This window comes from Mus caroli, unplaced genomic scaffold (assembly GCF_978045245.1).
Source record: "Mus caroli unplaced genomic scaffold, Mus_caroli_1 scaffold_3, whole genome shotgun sequence".
Taxonomy (NCBI): Eukaryota; Metazoa; Chordata; class Mammalia; order Rodentia; family Muridae; genus Mus; species Mus caroli.
Window position 1 is genome coordinate 7533732 of NW_028227258.1, and position 18794 is coordinate 7552525.

At 40.1% G+C, this 18794-nt stretch overlaps 1 protein-coding gene across 9 annotated transcripts in view; it reads right to left on the reverse strand.

The window, feature by feature from the left end:
- Zzz3 (zinc finger ZZ-type containing 3) overlaps positions 1 to 18794 on the reverse strand; it is a 64925-nt gene that overhangs the window by 9310 nt on the left and 36821 nt on the right. For 8 of the 9 annotated variants that reach the window (XM_085835386.1, XM_085835385.1, XM_085835384.1 and 5 more), the window contains 7 exons: positions 6630 to 6768; positions 4577 to 4724; positions 4371 to 4486; positions 3773 to 3844; positions 2779 to 2880; positions 2073 to 2168; positions 1300 to 1452 (listed from right to left, as the gene is read on the reverse strand). In XM_085835386.1, the coding sequence (XP_085691512.1) occupies positions 1300 to 1452; positions 2073 to 2168; positions 2779 to 2880; positions 3773 to 3844; positions 4371 to 4486; positions 4577 to 4724; positions 6630 to 6768 (826 nt within the window). The remainder of the gene's footprint in view (positions 1 to 1299; positions 1453 to 2072; positions 2169 to 2778; positions 2881 to 3772; positions 3845 to 4370; positions 4487 to 4576; positions 4725 to 6629; positions 6769 to 18794) is intronic. The other variant, XM_085835390.1, reaches the window with a different exon arrangement.

Below are 18794 nucleotides of genomic sequence, written 5' to 3' on the forward strand. Positions count from 1 at the left end.
GGTATCCCCCTACTCTGGTCCTTCCAGTCTCTGTGACTTCCTCTCAGACAAAGTATCTCAGCTAGAATGTATCTCACATACAGGCTACAACTTTTGGGAAAGATCCCATTCCAAGTGTTCGGAACCCACATGAAGACCAAGCTGCACATCCTCTACCTATGTGTGGGGAGGCCTAGGACAGGAGAGATGGCTAGATACCAAGAAAATAAATGGAAATTAGCAACTGATGGAGTGAAGGTGGTGGTGGTGGGGGGCATCTCCAGGACGAGACAGAGACCTGGCATAAGGGAGGCCATCGAGAATCAATGGGGGTGACCTTAGCTGTGACTCCCATGGCACCATCGTCACTGACACTTTTCTCTTAAACGTCCTCTCTAAACTAAGTATCTCTCTTAAATGACTATGAAGGCTCCATTTATTCCTTTGAAGGACTTTAACAAATATTTATCAACGTGATCAATAAACAAGCCCAAGATCTAGAAGAACAAAGACATATGTATTTTTACAACTCCTTATCAAACTCCTAGCACAGCCTGTTACATAACATGTTTAGGTAAGCATTTCTTCAAACGAGTCATTCTAACAATCACAAAGTACAAAATCACACACAAAAGCTGTAATTTAAAGACTAGGCATTTCCATAGGAAAAATTTTACAGTGACTCCATAGTTATCGAAGAGAAAGAGGTATCTTTTCTTGCCAACTATCATTAAAATCTCCTGCTCATATTCTATGCAATCGGAGTATTAGTATATATTGTTCACGCAAGGAATCAACCACCTTACAGAGAATTCAGAGCAGAAAAGTGAGTGAAATGACACAAAGGACTCAGTCCTTTCGACACACACTGTAGCAAATCAGTTAGTAGAGCGCTTGCTTGAGGGAGGGCCCTGTGCACATACCTTACTGGGGCAAGCAAATATTCTACTCCATGTAAAGTTACCTTCTCAGAAACCTCAATTTGGTGTTTGGAACTCCCTCCAAAATAACTTGAAGCGGAACTGTGTAAGAAGATGTGTAAACCAAACTATTGCCTGGTGACAATCACAGAAGCTAAGTAATGGGATAGCGGTTCACTGGGCTACTCTGACTTCTTATACCTATGCTGAACTTTCCACAAAAGAATACTTAAAGTATATTAACTCTATATTACTTAAAGTATATTAACTCTATATTAACTCTAAGCTGTTAGTTAAAGGGGACATGTCAGCATTCTCTGAAGAGTAGGGATAATCGGGGAATTATTTACTTCGTTATTATTGTACAGTCATCTGTATAAAAACCAGGCAAGTAACTTACTGAGGCCTCCTCAGCAGCAGTGCTCATGTGGCTATGGAGACAGGACCGGTCATCATCTTCATCCATGTACACTGGTGGCTCATGTGAAGTCATGAAAGTGGAAGGTTTAAAGAGGTGCTTATTAAGGGGGTGCTGCCGCCTGCTTGTTGAGGACTAGAGGAGAAAACAAGTGTTTTACTGGGACAGTGGAAAATCGTTAACAGAATCAAAAGTACAAAACCATACATACACCCCACCATTTACGAGCACTCAATGCTGGCTGCACACAACTCTTATGATAAACTTTTACTGAAAAATCAAAGAAAATCAAATGATCTAAGTCAGACAATAACTACAGAGAGAGAGAGAGAGAGGGGGGGGGGGGGAGGGTTCTGTACTATCTGAGTATAAACAAGCACCTAACATGGAGCGACTACTTGCTTTATACATTATCACTTAATCCTTGCAACTGGGAGCTACACAATTATAAGCATGAGGAGGTGGAGTTCCAAGGTGAGGGCAGTGATGGGATTGGATTAGATCTATGTGGTGGCACAGCCCTCATACCAGCCGCTAATGCAGATACCACTCATGACCAGTGCATACCAGACACACACACACACACACACACACACACACACACACACACACACACACAAAAACCCACTGGTTCATGTATACCCTACACAGAGAAATGTCAAATAGAAGGGAGCACAGCTTAACAAACTCACACCACTCAGCAGTTCTGAGCTCAGGGAGCCTCACTGAGGTCTGCTCCTGTATGGACTGCTTACCTTTCGGGAGTATATATATAAGTTAGGTGTTCTGCCTGGAACTGGTATGCCGGCTTTTGTTAGCTTTATGAAATACTTCTGTACACGACTGGCAACCTAAAGAAACATGACGGCTCTTTCAACATAATGAAATAATCTGATATTTGAGATGCTTTAAGTGGAAACAAATTAAGAAGTAACTTTTAAATAGCCATCAAAGACATTTTTAAGTTATAACCTAGACAAAACCAATTCAAGTAAATTTCCATTTGTTTGATCCCAAAGCTAAACAATCATTCCTCCTGGTGAGCACCAAGGAGCACACAGGAAGCCCTATCTGTCAGTACTACAGAAAAGAAAACAAGACAATCAGGGATGGTATTAATGAAATGTCACAAAAATCCAATAGCATAGTCTAACAAAAAAGGACATTGTCAGCACACTCACTAAGCACTCAAGAGATGCAAGGTCCAATACATACATACATACATACATACATGTGTGTATATATAATATGTATATATTACACACACACGCGCATAATGTTTTACATTGACACAAAGCAGTGTTACTTATGCTGTTCATGCTAGTGAAACAAAAATAAGCAGTGCTAATCAGTTTAAAACTACCATACACTAGAGCTAGCAATGCTATCAACTGTGCTGATGTGGCTGCAGAACTGTCCACGGGAAGCCATCACCATTCAGTCTGCAGCCATTCTCATCACCTGTTTGGCTGTGCGGTTGCCCAGTTCATCAGCAATCTTCTGCCACCGCCGAGACTCTACTTCTTCAGGTGGGTATTTCAGGAGTAGCTGTTCGAGTTTTTTCTGCACCAAATCCAAGAACAAATTTTAATGGAATAAAGGATTCCATTTAAAATACTGCATTTCTGAATAAATACACCCACATTTCATTCAAAACACAGTAATGCTTTCCTAATTCTAGATGTCATATCACGTTATTAGAGATTCTCAAGGTAGAAACTGTTCCAGGTAGGAGTGAGATTAGAGGAGACACCTATAAAAACCCTTATAAAGGCTTCTATTCACTTCAGTGGCAAAATAGCACAAGAAAACAGAGGAGATATATAGTGGAATTGTATACATCTCAGAGAACACAGCTTCCCAACTATCTTTTCTTGATTGAACACACTCCCTTCAGCTTTCACAGAAAACATGCAAATTCACTGGATTTGGAATAAGACACTCTTCCTCTTTTGCGTCATCTGTCATCCAAGCACCTGAGTGAATATTAAAACCCTGAGACACACAACATTTAATCCATAAAATCAAACTTCCTCAGCTTTTTATACAATCCTCAATTCAGCTGAAGGGAACACACAGGAAATGTTCCAAGCATGCCAGTCTAGCTTCTCAGTTCCCCCACAACAGAAATTAAAATGCAACTGATAACAGCTTTGCTTGTCTTGAGGCTTTTCTTTCTCACAGCTGCTTTTAAGAATATCATCCATGTCTACCCTCCTTCCCAAACCCAGGTTTTTTTTTTTCTTTAAGAATTAGTCTCAAACAGTTTGTCTTCAAAATCCAAAATTCATAAAATACAAAAAGGTGTATAAGTACTTCTAAATATTTTAAACTCATAATTTAAAGAAATTAAATGCAAAAGGAATGAAATGCAACAGTTAACGCTTGCCTAACAATGCTGTAACAGTCTAGATTTCCTTTTAGCCCAAAGAATCAAGAAGCATGCATGTGTCACCTGTTCTTCAACAGTCCACAGCTGGTTGAAGGTCTCAGGTTTGCTGTCATCACACAGACGACCTCTTATCATCTGCATATAAAAAAGGATTTAGGTAAATGGAAAATACAAGGGTATAGTCAAAGAACACCCAAGAAATGTTTTAGAATTTTAAAAACATCTTTGCATATTTTTTAATATATACATCACCTATTTACTGAATTTTTTTCCATATTCTTGTAACTCCTTTTTAGACACAGGAAACATGGGTTCAAATTGAAAACTAGCAGTCCAACTGAGACAAGGCCACATCTGAAATCCTGGTCACACTTTATAGTGCACTGGGAACTAGGAACAGCACCCACAAGGCCCACTTAAAATACACAAAACCCCAAAATGTGACCAGTGCAAGTTACATCTGATAAGAACATGCAACTAGAAAACCGGGGCATAAACAACAACAAAAGAGTCGTGGCTACCAGTCTGAAGGCAGATTTAGGTTTCCTCTTAACTTGAAAGTTCATGTTCTCATTGTCTGTCAGTAAACAATCCTTCAGTTTAGAACAGAAATCAGCAAAATGTTCAGTTTCATGCTATTCAGGTGTTTCACACTGCTTACCTGAGGACGATTATGGGAGCCTTCTGGACCATCACTCAAAGGCAACATGGAGTATGAAAGGGATTCTCCATCCTTCTTAGGATCTAAAGGACTTTTTGGTCTAGCAGGCAACCCTACTAAAAATCAAATCATACATACAATTATTCAATTAGAACACTACAGGACATTTTCCTCATTAAATTCTTATCTATCGTGTAGGTTCTTACCTCTATCAAAAACTAACTTAACTCTCCTAGTGTGTCTTTTGCGGTGTTTAAATTCTCTTTCAAAGTTCCCAAGGCTATTGGTGTACTGGTCCCACATGATCTCAGGTAACTGAACAACTCTCTGTGGGTATGGAAGCCCTATGTCAGCCTGGGACAAAAAAGACAAAACAAAATAAAGATATCAGAGTGACAACGTACATTTAACTCAAAAGTAGGTAAAATCAAAATGTAATAGGCACATTGTAAATACTACTCATAGAGTGCTAAGTACGACGCATGAGTAATACACTGTGCAGAGATGCAGTGACCAGCAGCAACTTTATACATACACACCACACCACACACCTATCAGCTCTAAACACAAGCACAGTGAGTGTGCCAGAAGCAACAAATGATGAGACACACAAAATGTGACGTTAGCCTAAAGGTGTGGCTATTCACCCTTGCCACATAATCATTATGACAACATTGTCTTTCTCGAAGTGCTGGGGATCAAACCTGGGGGCCTTGTACAAAACATGCATGTGCTACAACCACAGTTACATCTCTTGCTCCAGATTATGACATCTTAAAATTCTAAATTAAATCTAGGACAAAGAAAAGCAACCTAACTTTTGAATCTTTACTGAGTAGGTGGATTTTAATACACACCTGCTCATCTTTGTAACGCTAAGATGTTCAATAACACATCTCTTTCTGAATTTAAAACATTTCTAAATTAAACCAAGAAATGAAAAACAAGCAGATCGCTAACTGCATATAAACCTAGTAACTATAACCTGCAGCGAGAGCACTAAACTCGCGTTGTTCTAACCAGGACCCCACAGAAACGAGAGCAGTAAACGCGCGTTGTTCTAACCAGGACACCACAGAAACGAGAGTACTAAACGCGCGTTGTTCTTACCAGGACACAGATAAACCGGGATTAAAGGGAATACACTATTACTTACTTCTCTAACACGTTTAACTTGCCCAAACTTGTCATTTTAAGAACATCTTTGTGCTCAAACTGTTTATAATAATAAAAGATGGGTTTTTTCCATTTATTTATTATTGGGTTGCTTAGGGTCGTTTTGTTTCTTGACCTTACAGCCCAGGATGACCTCAAATAGGATCAATTAGTAGGTGAGGATGACCTTCAACTCCTGACGGGATTCTAAATGTGCACCACCTCACGCTGTTCCAAGGGGAACGAGGCTATTTTAACAGAGAAGGTACAATGCAACAGCTCTAAAAGCCACTTCTTAACAAGCCAATATACAGATGATGTATGCATTATGAAATGCAGTGTTTTCTGAAACCAGGGAAAGGAACAGTGTGCTGATTAACCAAATAACATCTCACAGTTACACTGTATCAGAGGTACTCAGATTTAGCTTTGTATGTTTTCACACAATGTTGATACTGAGCCTTTCAAATACACTGAGTGAGGTTCAGTGATAGACCCCCCCCACACACAAACACACACATACTTTGTACTTATGTTTATTTACATACTGATCAATTAGGGGCGCCCTACACTTAAGAGTTTGAATGGTTCACTGTTAAACATTAAAGTTTCAAAAGAAGAGAGAAAACAGTTTTACACTAAGAAAAAAAAAGTCTTTTACAAAATTAAATAAAATTCAGTTTCTCTTCATAGACTTGGTTATCATAACCTTAAATATGTTTAAAATAAATTTTTGTGTTCTATCTATAAACATTTGCTTATTTTACCCAGTAGCAAATGCAACCCAAACAAAGGCAGTTAATAACCAACCAATCCTCTGTACCAGGCCTCAGAGGGTAATAGGGTGGGGGACAGATACAGAATAAGCAAAACCGCTCTTGCCAAACAGCCAATGAAAGCTTAGCTCTCTTCACTTGGGCAGATATCACTGCATTACATGGGGAGGAAGAGAAAGCTGCTCTTAGTAATATGGCTAACCTGAAACAGGTTGTGGAATTAAATATTCTTAAGGCATAAACTCATTTTTAAAAAGCACAATTATTTTAAATTACCAAATATGCCATAATCTTTAAAAGTATCAAAGTGCATTCATTCTTTTTGTACCTTCTTCTGAAGTTTTTCCACAAATCCAATAGGGTTTTTTAGTGCTTCTCTCTGGTGTCGGCCTAAGCTTTCCAGGTCTTGCACGGCTTGAGAGCGCTGGGCCTCAAGTACAGCAATGGTCTGTAGCAGCCTCTGGTAACTGAGACAAAGAGAGGACGCTCACTTCAAGTTTTCTACTAACAACAATAAAAACTTAGTTCAAGTCATCATCTACTATGTATTAAGTCACACAGTCTTTTTAGAGTTACCTGAGAGAGTTTAGTAAAACATATTACTGGGAATAAATAAGGTCTTCCTGAGTTACGAAGTACCTAGTCAGAAAATATTAGTTAGAGAAAGCAAAGCCTTCTTTCCCATCTTAAAGCTTCTAATTCTTGAACCCTGAACAAGTTCAGAAAACAAGAAATATTTTGATGTTTCAGCAACCAAAGCTTTAAGAAACTTCTTTTAAAAAAAAAAAAAAAAAAGATTTATTTATTTATTATATGTAAGTACACTGTAGCTGTCTTCAGACACACCAGAAGAGGGCGCCAGATCTCGTTACGGATGGTTGTGAGCCACCATGTGGTTGCTGGGAGTTGAACTCTGGACCTTCGGAAGAGCAGTCGGGTGCTCTTACCCACTGAGCCATCTCACCAGCCCTTAAGAAACTTCTTAATAAAAGAACTAAAATTCCGTAATTTCACACAAGGCGAGGAGTCAGCAAATCCTGCTTTCTGGTTATACTAATGTGAGAACGGAACACCTAAAGCACACTCTTCCCACGCCACAAGACAGCATGCACAGAATGATATGGTAGCAGGTCACGCAGTTCTCAACTGCTCTACAATCACTTCCCCCACATATGAAATCTCACTTTCTATTGCAAACCTATTGTTCCCAGCATTCAAGATAAGGGCAAATGGTCAGTTCTTAGAGAGAAGCTGGAGGCATCACTTCCCTACCCGCCGACGGCAGACACACAGCTTCATCCCCGGAACTCTACCTACTTGTCACGGAGACACTCATGCGCTCATTCTCACTCGGGTCTCTTGGGTGGGTTACACTGTCCTGAGTCTGGAATCCCTGGCTTTACATATAAATACATAGAAACAAGAACCCCAAAGCCTTGATTGCTCACAGAAGTAATCTGCAGATTCACTGCAGAAGCAGCAGCTATATCCTTACAGTATCAACAGAGCAGTTTTCTTTTAATGGTCCAAATACATTGTTTTTCAATAGACTACAACACTACAACTCCATTATGGAAAAATACATCTGTTTTGCTTGCTTTCTTTTTTGTAAGACAAGTTATCATATTTTCCAGGATGTTGACACTCAATAAATGTATTGAATAAATGTCTGATGTTTTACACAATCCGAAGCAGAGTAAGTTAGAAGCAGCAGAAGCATCTAAGGTGAAACAAAGCACCTACGAGACTCACCAAACGGTGATGCTTAAAGCATCTCATGACTGTTGTCAAGTCTTTGTAGGCTACAGTTGTGATGGATCAAGTATTCGCATAAAACTGTATAGGTTACGGACACAGTCAATTTGAGGCCAGTGAAGGACACAAGTGATGCTGTCTGCGGGGAGGGCAACAAAAGCCTAACTTTTCAGCTCTAATTTTGCTTAACTCTGACAAAATGGCTAGAAGGCATAAGACAAATATGTAAGGTCTAGAATGAAATAATGAAAACCTGTACAAGAAGAGTGAATTCAAGTCTTCTACCCAGATTTAAATTACTTCCCACTAGTCAGAGATTGTCAGTGTATCCCTGGGTAGATATGAAAAAAATTATTAAAATCTGGAACACCATGGTCTGACATATACAAATCTATATTCAGTCCCACCTACAGCTTTCTCCACTGAGAAGCAAAGTGAACAAGGAAAGGTTAACCATCGAATCCCAGGTAAGACTCAGTTCTTCACTGGTGCAGCCACTGCTTGCCAAGAAAACAAAACACTCTCTCTTAAAAGCTCTAGCGATCACCAAAATATGAGAGATGTGGAAATTAGGATTAACATGGGAGCTACAATAATGGGAGAAAGAAAGAGAACTGGGCATCATCCTGAGGATGAAAGGACGCTTGTAGCTGAGGATCTATCATGGTAGTCACCTAACCTACATTTTTTTTTTTAATTCTTCAAATGTTTTAAAAGAAAGAAGGCTGAGTATGATGCCTTACATCTTTAAGTTCAGCAATTGAGAGACAAAGGTAGGTGGATGGCTTGAATTTGAGGCCAACCTGGTCTATGTAGTGAGTGAATTACATACAGGACAGCTGGAGCTATCAAGTGAGATACTGCCTCAATAAAATAAAATAAAATGACAGAAAAAAGACAGATGTGCAACCATGTAATAAGAGGCAGCTAACAAAGCCAAATATGATAGATTATACCTAAGTCAAACATTCAAAGGGCTAAAGTAGAAGGATGAAAAAAATCTGAGGGTACCGTGTCTGAAAACACCGCAACAAAAGTTCTAACATTTGTTTTGTATACTATATGCCAGACACTGCTATATTTTAAATTTCATAAACTTAAAACAGATACCATTCATTATTCAAGGCATACTACAAAGGAAACCCCTGTCTCAAACAGAAGATGTTAGAATAGTTTCAACTCACCACAGATGTTCATCCAAATATTACAATTAAGTGAAAAAAATCCTAAACCTCCATAGAAGCAACAACACACTTTCACTCTGGTTCTGACTCTACTTGTGAAGATGATGCGTGCTTCCTGTGTGATGTGAAGTTGTAACTTTCCAACGGGACTGCTGTGTGCTGACTCTGTAAGAACTGTCTGCTTGATCCTTACAAGATGCTAACAGTGAGTTTATCTGCAGCGCAGAGTTCTCAACTTCACTTTATTTATCACCTTGACATACAGACATTTAGCTGTCAGGCTAGGAGATGGCATTTGATAACAGTACCTATATCAAAGTTATTTCCACTACCCTTTCTGGCCAAATTTTACTGACTCTTATGAACATAAACATTTATTATGGCTAAAAGACTTTATTGTCCATTTTCTAGGCAGTATTTGCATGTACAGCCATCAACAGAGGAGGGAGAGAGAAAAACAGGAGGAGGAAGATGGAAAATTTTACTCTTCAGGGCACACCATCTTCTTCCAGGGGCCAAGCTTCCATTCCCATGGTGGAGAGTGTCCTTCAGAGCTCATTTGGACATTTTTAACCTTGAAAAATAAATGCGGAAACCTGTTTTTAAAAACATCTAGCTTTAAGACATTCTGCCAAGAACACTGGTCTGATTCTTCAAAATAAATGTCAGCAGAAAGGTCCCTGGTTCAATCCTGGCTTTCTGCACCAGATGAATAACGAGGAGAAGTAAAATGGACAGGAGTGCCCCCAGGTGTGGTGGAGGAGGGTTAATACACATGAGAAGCACAGCTACATAGAGGCAGGGACACCTGGGGTCCCGAGGAAGCTCTTCAATTTCAGGTGAGGTCACCACAATGGCACCTATGGTACTCTGACTACTGCCCTTCAGGAAAGATTTTTTAAAATTCTTGTTTTAGCTATATTTGTTTACATTTGGTTTTAAATTCTTGTTTTAGCTATATTTGTTTACATTTGGTTTTAAATTCTTGTTTTAGCTATATTTGTTTACATTTGGTTTTCTAACTGGATTTCAACCAATTTTTTCTTCTGAAAATTCTTCACCATTTCTTTTGCCTCTATGTCCCCCGTTTCACACTTCTACCCTTGAGTCTATTTACAGTATGCTTGTCCCTGCTCTTCTGCAGAGACTATAAGCACCAGCACTGCTCTAACTGATCTGCACTGTAGCCATACATACCTGGTTTGTGCTGCTGCTTGGTTTCCTATTATTATTGTTGGTGGTGGTGGTGGTTTGGTTCGGTTTGGTTTTGGGCTTTAGGTTTCTTCCTTCCTAACCATTAACAAGTACTGACTGCACCTTCAGGAAAAGACTACTCACTACATACATGTCATACTTCCTACTCACTACATACATGTCATACTTCCTACTTAAAACCACAGGAAATATGAAAAAGCAAAGCAAAATTATTCTTCTAAATTCATATCTATTCAATAACTGAATTAAAAGAATTCGAAAATGTCAACTCTAAAATCTAATGTAATACGAGGTCAATGAGCTGAAAAGTGAGAAATGCAGGAATTTGGTGTAGCGGGGAGCGGCTCCGGGAAGTGAAAAGCTCAGGAGATCTAACGCAGTCCGAAACATCTAAAGGCAGAAGAGGCGCAGTGTGGAAGACAGCTAAGGCACACTTACACCAAGGTGGCAACTTGAAAACCAAACACAACCACAATATTTATGACACTGAAACTCAAGCGATCATGAATCCGTGCTAAAGAAGAGAATCAAGAAACAGACTAATTCAGCAAAATTATCACTCAGAACTCCTCAAATTTAGGGAGAAAAACATACAAGGAACAGTTACAATTCAACAGAGGAAACCAGAAAAGTACATTTCGCTGAAATATTCCAATTAGAAACTGCAAGACAAGACACCACACACACACACACACACACACACACACACACTCACACACACACTCACTTGTGGCAATTAAAGATTAAGTCTGGAGGGGAGGAGAGACGGCTCAGCAGTTTAGAGCGCTTGTTACTCTGCAGAGGACCTGGGCTGGATCCCCAGGACCATTTGGTGGCTCACAACTATCTGTAACTCCAGTTCCAAGGAATCTGACCCCCTCTTCTGGCCTCTGTAAGCACCAGGCACATAGGCAAAACACCCAATATACATAATACGAAATAAAATCTTAAACAAAAAGAAAAGAAAACCTTTAAAAAATTGTATTTTTCATACCTTGGTTTCTTACTTTATGTATACCAAAAGACAAAACAAAATCCCTCAACAACCGTTTATAGTATGCTCTTATACAAATTAAAGAGCCCGAAGATCTCTCATCAACTCTATGAGTTATAGTTAACATGTTTTGCCTACAGTAAACCATTAAGACATACAGCTGCTTTGGGTTTTTTTGTTGTTGTTTTTTGGTTTTGTTTTTTTTTTTTTTGGTTTTTCAAGACAGGGTTTCTCTGTCATACAGCTGCTTGTGACCAAACATGTTATCATTTCCACTGTTCCATTTCCAGAAAGCTGAGTGGTCTTTGGAAATGAAGGCTGTTTTGACTGCTCAATTGTACTTTCAAATCCTAACCACGGAATAGGCTTGTCAACACTTGGTCTTACAGAACACAGTGAGTCGCTCGAGTGTATCAGAAACAGCACTAAAGCTCACAGCCCTCCACGCAGCAATGACATTCCACGTTGAAAAGGCAGCTGTGGAAAGGGTGATTCAGTAAGGTTCCCTGCCACCAAACTTGAGGAACTAAGTTCTATCCCCTGGGCCTACATGGTAGAGGGGGCAGAATCTACCTCCACACCTCCACCAAGTGTATCCGTAAACATGTAGACATATACACAAATAAATACATGTAATAAAAACACTGTTTAAGCAGCAAGCAGGTTTGAAGACATGGTAGCACTTGGAAGGAAGAGACAAGACCATGATTTGGAGCCAACCTTAGCTACATGGTGAGACCCTGCTTCAAAAGGGAAAAGTAAACAGAGGAAAACACAACAACTAGGATCCTTTCCAGTGGACCTTACAGCCCATGAATACCTTAACATCTTCAAAGACCCTCAGTCAGAATATGCCAAGATATAAAACAGTTAAAGTCCTAAGTGTAACTATCAACTAAATGACACATTTTCTAGCCAGTTCTCCAAGTTGCTCTAAGGGTAGATTATGTTATGCACACCCTTAGCTAAGCTCCTCCTCCAACACCCAGTTATCAAGGACACCAGTACTGAACAGTATTCTGCACAAGGTTTACAGGCCCGAGGACAGTCCAGGCTCGAGGACAAATTCAAGGCCAGCCTGGTGATAAAGCAACATCCCACGGAAGGAGGCAAGCTGTTTTCAAACATACGGTCATCAAATAAGATTTTATCATACCTCGATTTATCCATGGTAAGTTTCTGGAATGAATTTGCCAGAACACATACAAAGCTGTGAAAGGAACTGCACACTGCATTCTAAGAGAAAACTGTTAGGCAAATATAATAACATAACATCCACCACTAGCAAACAATCACAGTCTTAGAGCTGGACGGAAGCTGCCACTTCTAGGACAAGCACTGAATTGAGGGCTGCTCAGAAGCACAACATTTACATGATGCAAAACCCTTGGTTCAATCCCCAGCACCACAAAAGAAGGATAGTGATTTCTGTTACGTTATTAAAACGTTTCTAATAATAAGATACAAACTCAGAGCAGAAGTATGAAACATGAAAATAAAATCCCCATGATACCAACATTATGAAATAAAGTTGACATATTTTAATCTAGTGAGAAAATATGTAATTTTATAAAATATAAGAGAATAAAAATGCTAAATTAATTTTTTACCAAGTTACATAAAAGGTTTTATTCACAGTACAGAGGAATAAGAATTTCTGCTAAATAAATTTGTGCTTTAGAGATTACCAACACTATTCTTGAGTATTCCCCCATATATCTGGGAATGAAAATTGGACCTAAAAATTAAGGAACTCCTAGAAAAGAATACACATTGCTAACAATGTACCATCAGAATTGTAACAGGTGCCCCTTTCTAACATAAGATGCTCAACAGAGGCACAGGGCACCCGGGAACTCTGCAAACTGAAAACTATGCGTGCAAACGTTCCTCTTAAGCTACGAACATAGTTCCTAAGAATCTGCAGGTTTCTCAAGGAGCAGGGCTCTCCCAAGGGTGGAAACTCTCAGGAACTGGTCACAGTCCTCTCACTACCCTTGTACAAGTCACGGATTGGTTTTTACTCCCCCAAACACTCATTTTTCTTGTAAACACCCAGTGTTTGTTTTTTAACATTATTACTAAAATTATAATACTTTTACAACAAAGAACACTCACAAGTCTGTAATTCCTAAGACCATTTTGGTGCTCTTCTTAAATGAACAGAAAACCGAATTTCAGGTATTTCAGTATACCACATGATTTGGCTAAAGACAACCTAAGCTGCTTTTAACACTGCAGGATGCCAGCTCATGGAGCCCTCATGGTGGCAGGTTATTTCAACATACATAGAAAACCTATCGCCGGGCGTGGTGGCGCACACCTTTAATCCCAGCAGAGACAGGCGGATTTCTGAGTTTGAGGCCAGCCTGGTCTACAAAGTGAGTTCCAGGACAGCCAGGGCTACACAGAGAAACCCTGAATCGAAAACCAACAACAACAACAAAAAAAAACCAACAACAACAAAAAGAAAACCTATCTCAACACAGTCTGCTACTGTCTTTAAATTTTTCCCCAATTAAGGGGGGAAAATTATCAATAATTAGCTTTTCTTTGTTAAAAATAAGATTCTATACTTTCACTCTAAGTGCTGCCATCATGAGATATTGTTTCCAACATGTCTTATACATTTTACATTATAAGCAGAGTAAAACTCAACAAAGTAAGAAAAATATAATTCTGTTTCTCAGGAGAGCTCCAATATATCATCATATGATCATAGCCTTCTATACTATTTTAGGCATTTTTACAGTAACATGTATCACTGAGTTACCCTTCACCAGGTAATTAAGCACACAACTCCATCACAACTTTACCCATCATGACAGTCCCGCCAACAACGTGCTCTAATTGCATTAAATGTGCCTGCTCTAGCTGATACCCACACCTGTTGGGCCCTGCTCACTATTTTCAGGATTCCTAGTACCTCTACTTCCCTTTCTTTCCTCCGTCCCTTTTACTTTTAAAGGTTATTGGGGGGGGGGGGGCGTGAATGTTTTGCTTGCATGTATGTTTGTGCACCTTCACTGTGAGGTGCCATTTAGGTGCTGGGAGTCAAATCTGGGTATGCAAAAGCAGCAAGTGCCCTCAACTTCTAAGCCATTTCTCTAGCCACTCCCGCCTTCTTCTTTATGGCCAAATAATATTCCATTACAATAACAGCCATCAACTGCTGGATGTCTGGGTTGTCTCTACCTTTGGCCATTATGACTTGTACTATACTGTGAACATCTGCATGTAAGTTCTTGTTTGAACAGCATTTTTTAATTCTTTGGGGCATTTGAAAGGAGAACTTAGCCTATAAAGGCATTGTATTTTTATATATGTGGTATATTATCTCAAGTTGTTTTATGTTGTACAGTCATGCAAACATATGAAGGTCAGAAGATGACTCAAGGTGTCTTCCTTCAATACTTCCTACCTTATATAAAAATAGGGCCTCACTTGAAACCAGAGCTTGCAGATTTGTCTATTCTAGCTGGCAGCTTGCTTTTCCCTTCTCAGCTCCAAGCACTGGGATTATAGGCAGTGCACTGATCTTGCTTGTGGACTCCTGGGATCCCAATTTTATCCTGGTTATAACACAAGTGTGTTATCTTCTGAGCCATCTCTCCAACCCCCAAGGACAAGTTTAGCACATTACACTAGTTGTTTCTTTTCTTCCCTACAAACAGCAGGACACCTGCCCCAGGGGGTCCAATCTGCTACCTAATCAGTGAGTACAGCACTCTCCAGACTGTAAACAGATCCAGGGCTAATGTTCATGGTCCTGTAGTGCTACTGGACCATAGCAAACAGAATACAAAGCAGCAGCATAGCAAATGAAGCCCCAGTATGGCGGGAACTGAGGAGAACAAGGACAGGACAAAGAACGAGGTATCAGGGCACACACTGTCTTCAATACTGACAAGCAAGGCACAGCTGGGCAGTGTTTCCTGAGCTTGGCTAGTCAAAAGACTGTCTACTGCTCTTAATCTTTTTGACTCACGTATGCTATATAACTGCACTGAAATATCATTCTAAATTCTCATTAAGGTATTCAATTATCATACACAAAGGAATTAAAACAAATCAACCTCTTTAAAACATGTTAATAAAAAAAAGTATGTATGTACTCTACATGCATGCCAGGTCCCCATGGCAACGTCAAGAGAGCTAAGAATCCCTGACCTGGACTTAGAGGTGGTTGTGAGCAACCTGCTGTGGGTCCTCCGCAAACTCAGCAATACTCTTTTCTGCTCCAGCCCCTCCACTCCATTTTTTGTTGTTGTTGTTGTTGTTTTTGTTTTTTAAGTGTGTGTGTACACTTGAGGACAGGAGCCTGATGAGGTTAAAGATATCAGAATGAGAATTACAGTTGTGAACCACCCAGTGTGGATGCTGGGGACTGAACTGGGTCCTTATCAATAGCAATATGTACTTAAACACTGCTGTCCTTCCTGAGTCTTTCAAACCCTTTTTTTCTGAAGATAGTTCTGAGTGGGCTTCTAGTTCCTGCCACCGACAATGTAATGAAGTGTGCTGCTATTGCCTTAACTTCATTTTCATTGTTTACTAAGGGGAGGGAGTAGGTACAGGGATGGAGGGGTGTTCTTTCAAAATAGGGTCTTACTATCTAGGCAGCCTGGCCTACAACTCACTCCCAAGTACAGGAGCACAGGCACACAGTGTCATACCTGGAGCCAATCACTCAATTAAATAAGCTTCATAAAAGTTCAAAGACCTTGAATCTGAATTTTTACTCATATTTATAGAGCTACTTGTACCTTAAACCTGGGGTTCTTGTGGGAACCAAGCTTAAAGGGCCTTTCAAATTGTTTCTGCTTTTCTAAATGTGCAAAAAACAAGAAAAACAAACAGAATAAAGCCAAAAGGAAACAAAAACAAAAAAGCCGGCTTTTCTCTAAAAAAAAGAGAAGGCAAGTCTCGCTGTCTTCTGCAGACAGTCCATTATATCCGAGTTGGAGCAAATGTTCTCGGCTCCTCACCCAGGAGGTCTAGACACGCTGTAACGTACCTTCTATTCTGCTATTGTAGCTGCAAGGTTTCATGTGACAGAAACAAGGTATGGATAGGGTATAGGTGCAAACTGAATGCACATGGAAGACAGAGGTCCACAGCAGGCCTCCATCTCTCTCCACCTTATTTTCTGAGACAATATTTTTCACTGAAGGATCGGATACACCGAACGGCTAGCCAACTCCCGAGATCCCCCTGCAGAGCCAGTGTTAGAGACAAACCATTTCTCTTTTTCCAGGTCCTTCAGCCCTGAACCAGATGCATACCATTCTTTACTATTTCAAAAGCCTACACACCAAACTCAAGACTGTAAAAATACATTTAAAAATTATATATAACATTTGACAATAAAAACTTTACCTCAAAATACAACTCTGTATGTTTTTTATTCACAATTTTTATATTTCAACTCAATTATAAAAATATTAGCTTGACAACCCATTCTTAAATACACAACTCCAACAATACTTCTCCTCACATGTGAGTTTAATAAACTGTAAATGATTATGCAGTGTACTCACCTTCTTTTTTAAAACTTAAAATCAAGACAGTTTTTACATAAGTCTGGCAGCTGAGAATCCAGCTTAGTGGTAGATTCTTGCCTAGCACGCATAAAAACCTAGGGTTGATTTTCAACAGTGAAAAAATAAAATAGGGGCCTAGCAAACACAGAAGTGGATGCTCACAGTCAGCTATTGGATGGATCACGGGGCCCCCAATGGAGGAGCTAGAGAAAGCACCCAAGGAGCTAAAGGGGTCTGTAACCCTATAGGTGGAACAGCAATATGAACTAACCAGTACCCCCAGAGCTCGTGTTTCTAGCTGCATATGTAGCAGAAGATGGCCTAGTCGGCCATGAGTGGAAAGAGAGGCCCCTAGGTCTTGCAAACTTTATATGCCTCAGTACAGGGGAACGCCAGGGCCAAGAAGTGGGAGTGGGTGGGTGGGGCAGTGGGGGGAGGGGGTATGGGGGACTTTTGGGATAGCACTGGAAATGTAAATGAAGAAAATACCTAATAAATTAAAAAAAATAAAATAAAGACTTTATTACCAGAAGTATGCTAATTTTTCTAACATTTTCAAAAGTGGTTAAGGGTTTGGAAATTCTCTTAAGCTGAAGGACATGGTTCTCAAAGAGCTTGTGGTCTATTATATACAATTATAGATAGCAGTTATCACTCACTACATTACAGCACAGTGTTGAACCAGTCTTGAGAAGAGAAAGGTTCTCAGAGAATATGATCTTAGCTAAGAGGGCTCCCCCTGGTTGACAGAGGGCAGTAACCAGGAGGACCCGCCTCAGACAGACAGGGCAGGTAGAGCAGGCAGTGTGTCCATGGGAAGGCATCCTCCAGGCATGCCCATCATTTCACATTGTAACACAATGTCAACATCTACAGAGTTCAGCTGGGGAAGTAAAAGAATTACAAAATCAGAGTGAAAAAAACCACTAAGATGCAGTATCTTCAAGTATTTACAATTTTATGTTGGGCTGCACTCACAGCTATCCTTGAGCACATGACACCCATGGGTCCTGAGTTAAACATACTTGGTTGCATACTTAGTAAAGGTGTGCCATACACACCTTTAACCCCAGCATGCAGGGGTCAGAGGCTGGCAGATCTCTCTGAGTCTAAGGCCAGCTTGGGCTAGAGAGTGAGTTCCGGGACAGTCAGGGCCACACACAGAGAGAAACCCAGTCTCTGAAACCATGACTCCCCCATTCCCCTGGTTTTTTTTTTTTTTTTTTTTTTTTGGAAATTGGGCTGGAGAGATAATTTTGAGCAGGTAAAGGCATTTGCCACCAAAGCTGACACCATGGGAGAACAAAGCACACCTGTAAGTTGCCCTCTGACCTCTACAGGCCGCTGCCCCTCTCCCACTAAATAGTTAACAGGAAAAAAAACCATTTAATTGGGCTAGCACGTAGAGTTCAAGGAACAGAGAGTAAAGGGAAGCGTTTTAAATGAGCAGATATTACCTAACACATGCACTTCAAAGGAAAAGGTTAGTTTGGGACTGTAGCATAATTAGTTGGGGGTCTGTATCCCAGAAAGCAAGAAACCATTTCAGATGACCCAGAGAAGAGCTGACACTGACTCTCCTTCACAGAGCTCAACCCACAGCTGCTAGATGAGTTGAAAGCAGCTGCCCGCCAAGTTAAGTGAAAGATGCTGAAAATGACTGGGAAGCAGTAATAAACTCATCCTCATACATGGCCTGCTCTGTTTACTGTGCAACAATGGAAATAGTCTTGAGTAATAGAATAGTCCAAGCTAGGCTTCACAGTTAAACCCACTACTAAACAGGTAACATATTTCTAAGC